The sequence below is a fragment of the Spermophilus citellus genome (assembly GCF_964194105.1).
Source record: "Spermophilus citellus genome assembly, chromosome: 5".
Lineage (NCBI taxonomy): Eukaryota > Metazoa > Chordata > Mammalia > Rodentia > Sciuridae > Spermophilus > Spermophilus citellus.
Window position 1 is genome coordinate 95204807 of NC_138186.1, and position 13596 is coordinate 95218402.

General features: G+C 38.0%; 1 protein-coding gene across 1 annotated transcript in view; it reads left to right on the forward strand.

The window, feature by feature from the left end:
• The window catches only part of NT5E (5'-nucleotidase ecto), a 50013-nt gene that overhangs the window by 21742 nt on the left and 14675 nt on the right, over positions 1–13596 (forward strand). The window contains exon 3 of the mRNA XM_081294875.1: positions 942–1130. Within this exon, the coding sequence (XP_081151001.1) occupies positions 942–1130 (189 nt within the window). The remainder of the gene's footprint in view (positions 1–941; positions 1131–13596) is intronic.

A 13596-nucleotide genomic window follows, 5' to 3' on the forward strand; every position in this document is an offset into this window, starting at 1 on the left:
GTGTGTCAGTATTTTCAGTGACCTTCATGCTAGTCAGAGCCAAATAACTCAGAACTTGCTGAGGTTCAGCTACAGAGACTAAGGAACTGGTCATCTTGAAGCCAAAGTGCATCAGGCTGAGCAGCCAGACCCATGCTTACCAACAAGAGATTGTTTATTACCACCGAGTGTAGGCATAAGCAGCAAGTGAAGAATGTACACACTTCCAGTGCCAGCAATGTTTAGATGAGATCCCTGTTCAGTGCAGATGTCAGTAATGCTCTAGTGCTGACATCATCCTTAAATGAATAGACCAAGTTATCAACTGCCATGTTAAAATTAGCATCCAAGGACTACTTGCTGATAGATTTATGTTTGAAGGCTAATTATCCCAAGTTTCCAAACACAGCCATGGAGCTGCTTCTATATACATCAGGTTTATATGCTCAGACATTTCTGCATTGACATTATGGAAGTTTACATATAAAAAGAGATAAACAAACCATGTCTGTGCTCTCCTCATAGTTTGGGATTGAGCTCAATTTTAAACTAATGCAACATTAAGTAAAAGTAACTGGGAATGTGGATTTGAAGTTTTATTAGCTTCCTACGGGATTTGTCAGTAATGTATAAATACATTTTAGTCTTAATTGAAGAGATTTAACAAATTAAGTTGTCCACTAGGCACAGTGGTACACACCTGTAATTCCAGCAATTTGGGAGGCTGAGACAGGAGGATCACCAGTTTGAAGCCAATCTAGTTAATTGAATGAGACCCTGTCTCAAAATGAAAATATAAAAAGGGCTAGGATTATAGCTCAAAGGTAGAGCAAGCCCTGAGTTCAATCCCTCAGTACCACTAAACAGAGAAATAAAACAATAAAATAAATTAAGATGTATATACTTAGCATTTTAGTATGTAAAATAAGAATATAATCAAAACTATTTATTTTGTCTCTTAGGAACGAATTTAGTATTTGAAGATGAAATCGCTGCATTGCAACCTGAAGTAGATAAGCTAAAAACTCTAAATGTGAACAAAATTATTGCACTGGGGCATTCTGGTTTTGAAATGGATAAACTCATCGCTCAGAAAGTGAAGGGTGTGGATGTCGTGGTGGGAGGACACTCCAATACTTTTCTCTACACAGGTAACTGTTTCAAAAGACTTGCAAAGGCCAGGATGTCCAGATAAGTTACTTTGTCTTTTTGGCCTTCATAACTGCTATTTTTTATTTCTATTGTTATTCAATATGCAATATGTATTTTATAATCTACAATACATTGTATATATGCATTGTATATATATCTATGGAATAGGAATGTAGGCATTTTTACTCAGAGGCATTCCAAGAATTTATTGGTTTTATGATTATTAATTCCACTTATTTATGTATAAATACATACAAAACACACATATAAAAAGATTACCAAACCCCATGCAAAAGTCAGCTTATGGATAGACTTATATCTAAAGTCAATATGTCATATAAATTTTTAAAAATTTTTTATTGGTACATTATAATTAATACAATGGGATTCAGTTTTACATATTCATACGTGAACATGTAGAACAATATCACTTGGTCAGTTTTGTTCCCTAGTGTCTCCTCTTTCCCTCTCTTCCATCCCCTTCCTCTACTCTACTGGTCTCCCTTCTATTTTCATGGGATTTCTCCGCTTTTATCCTTATTAAAAAATGTTAGGGGCTGGGGCTGAGGCTCAGCGGTAGCGCACTTGCCTGGCATGTATGAGGCACTGGGTTCGATTCTTAGCACCACGTAAAATAAATAAAGGTCTATCAACAACTGAAAAAAATTTTTTTAAATATTAAGCATAAACAAAATAATGTAAGTAGGGCTTGTATTGCTGACGGTGACAGAATTGGATTTGTAGGTTGCACAGGTAGCAGAGACTGAAACTCTGGGTTTGGGTTCTTACTCTCCTGAATGCCAGGACTGAGGTCTCTATTCAGTGCATATATCAATAATGCTCTAGTGCTGACATCATCCTCAAATGAACAGACCAAGTTATCAACTGCCATGTTAAAATTGGAAACCCTTTGTGGCTCCTGGTGCTCAGAAGGAGATGTGTTCTCACCACTGACCTAACTGTCCCAGCTTTTTACTCAGAAATTCTAGTTATAAAAACTTTTTTTTTTTTCCATTTTGAACCTATGGTCTCCCAAAATGTTTGAATCTGCTGGTTCCGTCTTTCCCACCTGTACCTTGAACTACATTGATCTTTGAAGAGCACACAAGAAAAGGAGGAAGAGGAGGTCTGGCTAGTAAACAAAGCATGTTCATCAGAAGCTGGTCTCCCCTTGGAGAGACTTAGGTGGACTATATAAAGGCATCCTGCTTTTATAATTTTGCAAAACTCAAAATATTCAAATAATAGGAAATATCAGAAAATGTTAAATATGGTTATCATCAAGACAATAATTTTTTATTTTTTATAGTACTTGTAAGTTTTTTCAGATACTGGATATGTTACTTTTGCAATCAGAAAATGAGGGAGAGGAAGGGAGGGGAGGAGAGGGGAGGGAGTCAAGGGAGGGACAGACAGACAATATTGAGTCAGAAATCCTCATTCCTGATTACCTTAGCTTCAAAATGGGGATGATAACTTTTGAGGTGCAGCATTGTGGTGAAAATCATGTGAGGTGGGATATGAGAGTGCTTTTTAAACTGTATGTAGCTATGCCCTGGATGCAGTGAAATGGATGTGATTTTTTGCTTACCAGTAAAAATATGTCAATTAAAATTAGAACTCACAAACTAGGGCTGGCCTTCACTTAAGAACATAATGCCAATATTCATGTTGTGCTAAGTCAACCCCTTCACATGTATTATTTTATCTTTTTGTAGTTACAGTTAAAGAATAATTTCAAACTGAGCTTTACCCATTAGTGGTTTTAAAAGCAATTTGGTAGCTTATGACACGTAGCTTTTTAAAAAATAGACTGGACTAAAATAGACTGGGCACTTACACTGTTTGTAAGAAGGATAAATATTGTTACACAGGAAAAGAAGTGTATTAAATGGTGAGACTAGCCTCAGGCACATGGCAGACAATCAGTAAGTGTGACAGAGATGGTGATAGTGCTGTGAATTTTTTTCTTTTTTTTTTTTTTCTGGTGTTGGAGATTGAACCCAGGGCTACTCTACTACTGAGCTACATTCCTGGCTCTTTATTTTTTATTTTGAGAGAGGATCTCACTAAGTTGCCCAGGCTGGCCTTGAACTTGCAATCCTCCTGCCTCAGTCTGCTGAGTTGCTGATATTATAGTCATGTGCCACTGAACCTGGCAGTGATAGGAACTTCTTGGGGTAGGTACCATCATACCATCTAAGAGTCACTTTAGTAGCTCCAGAAGTATTACATAGACTAAGAGATTCAAGACCAGGGAAAATCCCAGCAGGTCCCTGGGCAGAAGTTATGACTCTGGAGTCCTACTAACCCCACCACTATCTAATGGTGGAATCCTGCTTGTGCCTCTTTTCCCTCATCTGTAGAATAAGGGTGGTAAAAAGAGTACCCATATAAAGGCTTGTTGGGATTTTAATACATGTAATGAATGGATGTAGGTAAATAGCATCTGTCTTAGTCTTTTTCCACTTGTATCATGAAAGACCTCAAGCTGGAAACTTTATTTAAAAAAGAAATTTATTTTATGTACAGTTTTGGAGGCTCAAAATCCAAGATCAGCCAACCTTATCAGTTTGGCCTCTGACAAGGTCCTTTTAGTTGTATCATAACATGGCAGAGAAGGAAAAAGGGAAATGGCCCTATGCAGAAGAGGCTAAGCAGTGGGGTGGCCACACTTTCTAAGAACCCACTTCTCCAGAACTATCTGGTGCCTTGCAACAACTGCATTAATCTCTTCCAAAAATGATGCCCCAATGACTTCATTCCCTCTCACTAGGCTCTACTTCTTCTTCCCCTTCTCTTTCTTCTTCCCCTTTCTCTTTCTCTTCCTCTTCATCCTCTCCATCTTCTCCTTCTCCTCCTCTTCCAGTATTGGAGATTTAGCCCGGGGGCACTTTACCACTGAGCTACATCTCCAGATGTTTGAGAATAGAATCTTGCTAAGTTGCCACCACTGTCCTTGAACTTGTGATACTCCTGCTTCAACATCTTGAATAGCTGGGATTACAGGCATGAGCCACCACACTTGGCTTAGGCTCCACTTCTTAAAGGTTCCACCACATTTCAGCATTGCTGCACTAGGGACCAAGCTTCTAGCACATGAACCATGAGGGGACAAACCACATTTAACCACAGAAGCCTCAGAACAGGGCTAATACTTCCACACAGCTCTTACAAACTCATTCTATGAAACTACTATTACTCTGCTACCAAAACCTGGTAAGGACACAGCAACAACAAAAAAGAAAACTATGGACCAATATTCTTGATAAACACAGATCCAAACATCCTCAATGAAATGCTTTAAGTTGCAATTAGTATCATATTAAAAAGATCATATACCATAATCAAGTTGGCTTCATTTCAGGGATGCAAGTTTGGTTCACCATACACAATTCAATGCATACAACACAGCACATAATTAGAATGAAGGATAAAAATCACATGATCATCTCAATAGATGCAGAAAAAGCCTTTAATAAAATTCAACATCCTTTCATAATAGAAGCCCTGAATAAAGTAGGTAAAGAAGGATTATATTTAAACCTAATAAATCCTATCTATAGCAAACCTACAGCCAAAATCACACTGAATGGGGGAAAAACTGAAAGCATTTACTCTAAAATCAGAAATGAAACAAGGTGTCCACTCTTATCACTCTTATTCAGTATAGCACTGAAAGCTTTAGCCAGAGAAATCAAGAAAGAAAAATAAATAAATAAAATATAAATAAAAAGTAGAAAAGTAGAAAAACAGAAGTAAAATTATCTCTTGTTTGCAGATGATATCAGTCTGTTTCTAGAAAACTCTAGAGTACACCAAACATCTCTTAGAACTGATAAATTCAACAAAGTAGCAGGATAAAAAATCAATATGCAAATATATCATTTTCCTACACAGCAATAATGGACTTTCTGAGAAAGAAATCAGCAAAATAATCCCATTCACAATAGCCTTTAAAAAAATTAGGAATAAACCCAACTAAGATAGTGAAAGACATCTACAATGACAATTATAAAACTCTAAAGAAAGAGATTGGAGAAGACACTAGAATATGGAAAGATTGCCTACGTTCACAAATTCGGAGAATTAATATTGTTAAAATGACCCTACTATCCAAAGTGATATACAGATTCAGCATAACCCTCATCAAAATGCCCAAAACATTCTTCATATAACTAGAAAAAAATTCTAAAATTCATATTGAAACCCAAAAGATCCAGAATAGCCAAATAATCCTTAGCAAAAACAACAATACTGGAGGCATAACTGCAATGCCTGATTTCAAAATATAGCACAAACAGCATTTATTGGCATAAAAAATAGACATATAGACTAATGAGATAGAATATAGATAGAAATCCATGCATCTACAGCTATCTGATTCTTAACAAAGAGCCAAAAACATACATTACAGAAAGGACAGACAGCCTCTTCAACAAAGGGTGCCAGGAGAACTGGATAGCCACATGTAGAGATTGAAACTAGACCCCTATCTCTCACTCTATACAAAAATCAACTCAAATGGATCAAAGACCTTAATGTAAGACCTGAAACCTTGAAAACTGCTATAGGAAAACACAGAGGAAATAATTCAGTAGACTGGTATAGACAATGATTCCCTGAATAAGACTTCCATGTAATAAGAGTAAACAAGAGCAAGAATTGACAAATAAGACCACTTCAAATTAAAAAGCTTCTTCACAGTGAAGGAAATAATCAACAGTGAAGAGAGAGCCTACAGGATGGGAGAAAATATTTGCAAGCTATTCATCTGACAGAAGATTAATATCCAGAATATGTAAAGAACTAAAAAAATTCAACACCAAAAAAACAAATAATCCAATCAATAAATGAGTAAACAATCTGAACAGACACTTCTGAGAAGAAGTACAAGTGGACAATAAATATATGAAAAAATGTACAACATCTTCAGCTGTCAAGGAAATGCACATCAAAACTATATTGCAATTCTATCTCACCCCCATCAGGATTGTAATTAGCAAGAAAAAAAATAACAAATGCTGGTAAAGCTGGAGGAGTAGGAGAGGGGAAGAAAGGAATACTTACACACTGTAACTTAGTACAGCCACTATGGAAAACAGGTTAGGGGTCCCCAACCCCTGCAAACAAATACAGAATTACCATATGATCCAGCTATACCAAACCTGGGTATATACCTGAGGCACTCAAAGTCAGCATACCCACACTATTGCAGCACTATTCACAATAACCAAGCTATGAAACTAGCCTAGATGTCCATCAGCAGATGAATGGATAAATAGAATGTGGCATATATACACAATTGAGTGTTATTCAGCTATGAAGAATAAAATCATGTCATTTGCAGGAAAACTGATGGAACTGGAGATGCTCATGTAAAGCAAAAGCAAGACACAAAAAGACAAGTATTGCATATTTTCTCTCTTCTATGGAAGCTAAGGGATGGGGAAAGATAAAAGTATTAGGAGGACTAGTAGGGAAGGGTTTGGCAGAGAGAGTAACAGGGTGGATACCATCAAAGCATGTTATACACATGTTTGGAGATTTCAAAATGAAATAATTTATTAGGAGGGCTAGTAGGGAAGGGTTTGGCAGAGAGAGTAACAGGGTGGATACCATCAAAGCATGTTATACACATGTTTGGAGATTTCAAAATGAAATAATTATCTTGTGCAATTAATATGCACCACTAATAACATTTTTGTTTGAAACACCCTTCCCCAAGGCTTTTCTCAGTTTTTCTGAGACACTGTCAGATTCCTAGGACATGCAGGAGCTGGTTATGTCTCCTGTCCCTTCACATTAGAGAAGTATTCTAAAACATTTTTGTCTGTGATCCATAAAAAGAATGACATTTTACAGAAAGACCCAACACACACATGTACATATTGTGCATGTGCATTCACATACAAAGACACACATTCACACACGTAAGTGATATGAAACTTTCACGGAATGCAATCTGATTTTCTGTTCTCTGGTTTCAGTTTTTTAAAAATATTAGTTACTACTCATTAAATTAATTTCCTTGGATTGTAGCTAATGAATATTTTTGAAAAACCCAGCTTTAAAAAAAGAAAAAGCCTCAGCTTTAAATGAAGCATGAAGCAGACCATGAACCATCCAAGTAGTCTCACCCCTCCTTCATATGCTGAAGTCATCCCTGGGTCCCTGTCTTATCTCCATGCCATCTTATTTAATGCCATTTAGAGCACCAATGGGACAGCCTAAGGCAAGCGGCAGTTTATAGCGAGCTCTGCTGGTCTGAAAGGGCTATGTGACATACCTGCCTCCCATGAATCCTGCAGCCTACCCTCCTGCTCTTGTCATTGTTATTCCAGCCAACGAAATCCTACAACAGAGGATGAAAGAGAGATTTGAGGATAAAAATTATACTTGGTTTATCTCTAAATCTTGAAGTAAATAATTACAGTTTCTGAGAAAACTGGCGTGACTGAGTCTTAGTCATTGATTTCACATTTCTTAATGGCTTACCAAGATTAAACTTGTTCTGAAACTCTTCTGTTCAACACTGGTTTTGAGGATGGAACCTAACAATGAAAGGCAATGCTAGGGCATTTTTGCCCATTTAAATACATTTTCCCAGCCTTAAAAAAAAAAAAAAAAAAAAAAAAAACTCCTCCAAATCATTTTATGGAATTCACAGGAAGTTAAGATAATGAATCTGTTAATCATGTTTAGTTAATATAGCTAAAATAATACATCCCTCGGAAATTTAATTCTTGTTAAGAACCATCTCAGTGTACACGTGCGTGCACACACGCGCACACACAAGCCTGAAAGAAAATTTTCCCAAGTACCTAGATGGCCCTCCACTATTTTTTGTTCTATTATTTAATTTTTAAATATCCATCACCACCTACTAGTTTTATTGTATTGTAGCTAGCCCTATTTTTAAAAATCTCAGCTCTCAACGATGCATGACTAATACAGTTCATGACCTGCTTCTCTTCAAATGCTGAAAGTCATTCAAGGTTCCTTCAACTGTCCTCCTCTGCTAAAATCACCCGGCCATTGCCTGACCATCTCACATCAGAGAGAAGAGGACTCACCCCCGCCCCCCGCCACCCCCACCCCCGCCAAGCTTACATAATGTTAAGGCTGCAACCACAAGGCCAGAATGCAAATGCTTTCTCTAAAGGAGCTTAAATCTTGGAGTCCTTCAGTGGACCCCAGAGGCCTTTGGAGAAAAATGTAGTAAAGGGAGTGCAAGTTGAAACCTGCAGCAGGTACACCAAGGGAATCTGTTCATCTGTTCCCCTGGAGACTCTTCAAGGAACTCGTAAGATGCTGTCTTCCTGATTGCCACCAATATTTTAACTAAAGTTTTGGTTCTACTAGTCAATCTGGTGAACTGTGGCCTAGGGTCAGTTTCTGTATCTACAGAGGTGGTTAGAATTGTTAGTGCTGTTAATGGCTTCCCCTCTAGAAACTCAAGATTTGAGGAAATAAAATTTTTGGTAGAACAATTTGTAACTTCCTTAGGCTACTTCAATGAACTTAATTCTCCTCTAACCCCTCTGAGGCTCATACCCTGTCCCCTTCTTATCACTATCAGCTAATGGCCTCTAAGCACACTCTCACATCACCAACAACTAAGCACTGGCTTTTCTGTCTTCTCCTTTCCAGCTCCTGCCTCCCTTCTGGTGGGATGTCCATGTAGATGGCTGATGCATCCATGAGATTCATGTTTCCTTGATTCTCTTACCCAGTGACTGTCCCCTACACTCCATTGTAAAAATTTCATTTCTGAAGCAAAGGACTGAAAATTGATCATTGCCAATGTTGCTCCAAAACTCCACTCTCCAACTCTTTTGCCCTCCTATTTCTAGAGTTCTCCAGAGTTGGGCTTTAGCATTTGCAAATCCTTCAGTCTTGAACTCCTCTTTCCCTGTCAATTCAGCAGCCTTCTCATCTCTCCTTCCTAGCCTGGAAGCACTCATTATATTCTTTTTTTTTTTTTTTTTTTTTTTTGGTCTTCCACAGGAAAAATTTTTTAATATTTATTTTTATTTGTTATAATTAGTTATACATGACAGTAGAATCATTATATTCTTTTTTTTAAAGTTTTCGAGAGGAATTTTATTGTTTTTTTAAATTTTTATTGTTGGTTGTTCAAAACATTACATAGTTCTTGACATATCATATTTCACACTTTGATTCAAGTGGGTTATGAACTCCCATTTTTACCCCGTATACAGATTGCAGAATCACATCGGTTACACATCCACTGATTTACATATTGCCATACTAGTGTCTGTTGTATTCTGCTGCCTTTCCTATCCTCTACTATCCCCCCTCCCCTCCCCTCCCCTCCCATCTTCTCACTCTACCCCCTCTACTGTAATTCATTTCTCCCCCTTATTTTTTCCCTTCCCCCTCACTTCCTCTTGTATGTAATTTTGTATAACTATGAGGGTCTCCTTCCATTTCCATGCAATTTCCCTTCTTTCTCCCTTTCCCTCCCATCTCTCGTCCCTGTTTAATGTTAATCTTCTTCTCATGCTCTTCCTCCCTACTCTGTTCTTAGTTACTCTCCTTATATCAAAGAAGACATTTGGCATTTGTTTTTTAGGGATTAGCTAGCTTCACTTAGCATAATCTGCTCTAATGCCATCCATTTCCCTGCAAATTCCATGATTTTGTCATTTTTTAATGCAGAGATACTCCATTGTGTATAAATGCCACATTTTTTTTTATCCATTCATCTATTGAAGGGCATCTAGGTTGGTTCCATAGTCTTGCTATTGTGAATTGTGCTGCTATGAACATCGATGTAGCAGTGTCCCTGTAGTATGCTCTTTTTAGGTCTTTAGGGAATAGACCGAGAAGGGGAATAGCTGGGTCAAATGGTGGTTCCATTCCCAGCTTTCCAAGAAATCTCCAGGCGGGTGGACAAATGGTACAGAATACAGGACACAGAGACCAATCCACAAAATTACAACTATCTTATATTTGATAGAGGGGCTAAAAGCATGCAATGGAGGAAGGATAGCATCTTCAACAAATGGTGCTGGGAAAACTGGAAATCCATATGCAACAAAATGAAACTGAATCCCTTTCTCTCGCCATGCACAAAAGTTAACTCAAAATGGATCAAGGAGCTTGATATCAAATCAGAGACACTGCGTCTGATAGAAGAAAAAGTTGGCTACGATATACATACTGTGGGGTCGGGCTCCAAATTCCTCATTAGCACGCCCATAGCACAAGAGTTAATAACTAGAATTAACAAATGGGACTTACTCAAACTAAAAAGTTTCTTCTCAGCAAGAGAAACAGTAAGAGAGGTAAATAGGGAGCCTACATCCTGGGAACAAATCTTTACTCCTCACACTTCAGATAGAGCCCTAATATCCAGAGTATACAAAGAACTCAAAAAATTAAACAATAAGAAAACAAATAACCCAATCAACAAATGGGCCAAGGACCTGAACAGACACTTCTCAGAGGAGGACATACAATCAATCAACAAGTACATGAAAAAATGCTCACCATCTCTAGCAGTCAGAGAAATGCAAATCAAAACCACCCTAAGATACCATCTCACTCCAGTAAGATTGGCAGCCACTATGAAGTCAAACAACAACAAGTGCTGGCGAGGATGTGGGGAAAAGGGTACACTTGTACATTGCTGGTAGGACTGCAAATTGGTGCGGCCAATTTAGAATCATTATATTCTTAATCATGCCATGATGGACACACAGGAGGCAGGTGTCCAGTATTGTTGCCAAATGAATGTTAACAGAGAGCCTTTCAAAGTTGGATTTTTAAAAATTTGATTGTTAGGTTTTTAAAATTAATTATCTAATATTCATCACTTCTGGATTCAGAAGCACATTTGTTGAATATGAAACTGAAATTTTTTTCATTTAAAGAGCAGAAATTACATTGATAACTACTAATTTTGTTCTTTAAACAAAAGGAGTTGACGTTGTAATTATAAAGAAGACAGACTAGAAGAACCTGCTGCATGCTCTTGACTCTATAAGGAGCAGATGCTTCCCTGCTGCATTAGGATCAGTGGGGAGGGCAAAAGACTTTTGGTATAAAAAGCATGATTATCGAAACTCCAGCGGTGGAAATTCACAGGCAGATAAACAATGCTTGCAAACAACAAAATTAGAAAACATATTATTATTAGAAACCATATTCACAGGACAAGGAAATATTGTCCAACAAAGAACTGTTTCCTTTGGGCATTTGATAGGGAGTGCTGACATCTGTGGTTTATTAAGTAAGCTGGAGTATCAGCAAAGAGTAGAGGTGTGGCTAAAGCTTCAAAGATGATTTCCCTCAGTCTTTTTGAATGAGATAAGCACTGGGACTTCCTTGTTCCATTGGTCACCCATTCAGGGCATTCAGTAGACCTGCAGTCCTAGCCCAGCCTCAGTATTTGCTTCCTTTACAGAGCAAAGCCAGAGATTTTTGTAGGCACATTAACACTAACCTTGCTTTCTCAGATGAAATGAGACTATTCAAAGCCAAAATCTAAAAAGATTGACTGTAAAACAAATGATAGTTAAGACCCACTGGCAGGGCTGAGGTATGAGGAAAGTTGATGACAACCATTGTGAAATCCTGGGACCATGGGACAGACACTGGATATCCAGAAGATGGCAGTTGATGATTCCTTAGTTTTGCTGCCTGATGATTTTCTGCAAAAGTTAGCATTCCTTTGACTTTGCAGGAAAACAACTTGGGGACTTTGACCTCTGCAGACAGTTCCCTCCTTGGCTCCTCACTGCTATGTAGGAAAACAACTTGGGGACTTTGACCTCTGCAGACAGCTCCCTCCTTGGCTCCTCACTGCTAGTCATCTGACCTTGAACTTGTTAAATACCCTGAGCTTGAGCTTTCTTTTTCAAAAGATGGAAACAGCTATGTAGCTACTTCTGAAAATCGTTATAGGAACTAAGAGAAGCCTGACTAATACACATGTTCTAAGTATTTTACTAAATGAATGATTTCTCCCTAAAATATATTCTGCCACCAATTTCCCTCTTATTGCTACTCATGTATTTTTAAGATTGTGAATTTTTTTAAATTTTTATTTATTTTTTTTAGTCATACATGACAGTAGAATGTAATTTGACATATAATACATACATGGAATGTACATACATCAATCATATTGTCTATTCTATTCTGCTGCCCTTCCCATCCTCCGTACTCCTCCCCTCCTTTCCCATCCTTTCTCTCTATCCAATCTAATGTGGCACACTTTTTTTTTTTCTTAAGATTGTGAAATTTTAAGGGCAATTGAGCCTGTGAATAATTTTTTGCTTCATTTACCAAATGTTTTGTAATGCTAGTTTTATTTTTTATAATAAAAATTTTAAAAAACTCTCTAAAACCTGTAAATTTAACCATTAATCCCAAACCTGAACTACTATATTGTTATTAATTTTTTTTAAAAAAGTTCTCCCAAATTTGAGAATCTGACCTGAATTTTCTAAATGAATCTTCTTCCTTTTAAACGATAAGAAACTGGGGGTATACTGGTTTAAACCAAGCAGCCTAATGATGCTTCTCTCATTTACTTGCTTTTAGGCTATTAATTTCTTCCCAGACCAGAAACATTTGTGGGTGGGGATTGGTAACTGTTCACCAGTAAGAGAATATCCCAGTAGTCAGCCTTAATGTGTAGTCAGAGCTGTGCCCTCCATCCCAGATGTTCTCTGGGTTCTGGGGTTCTACTAGTTAGAGGGTGTGTACCACACCCCTTTGCTCACCTGCAGGACTGGAATTAGCCCTTAAGCCCTCTCAGTGACTAACACAGCATTTCATACTATAGAAAGCCACTCTGGGACTACTTTCTCTGACTAATGTGTATTTTCACTTTAAAAAAAAAAACATGAATTTATAGTCACACTAACCTTTTTAATCTTGACAAAAAGTCACTACTTCTGAAAAGAGCATTGATAATAAATGGAACTAGCTGTGAAGATGAAGCTCAATCTCTGTCTTTCTTCCCTTTCGTTTAAATTCTGCATGTGAACAGGCCTTAGTGATGGAGCCAGAGGAGATCTGTGTTGCTGTGGTTTAATTTTTTTTTCACTTGTTATATAGACCTCTGCTCTATAATGTAAAGAGAGAATGGGAAATCAGGTATCTGAAATACTGCTGTGCCATGGGGATGGCCACATTCCATGTGGAGACAAAAGGGTAGCAGAAAGAGGCGGCTTTGCACTATTTCTCTGTTCTGTCTCCACTGAGCAGCCTCCTGGCCTCATAAAGATGAATTACATACCATAGGCCTGGCCCTGCCAGGCAGTGGAAATCCAGAACTTTGGGAGCTCCTTGGAGCTCGGCAAGGTCTGGCTGAGTGAGGGATGAGCTGCGTGCCTGACTGTTCCTACCTGATGGGGGAACAGTTTTGCCTGCTTTGACCCTGCCAAGCAGGCTTTGGGACATGCCGACAGCCTGATTTGCATTTCA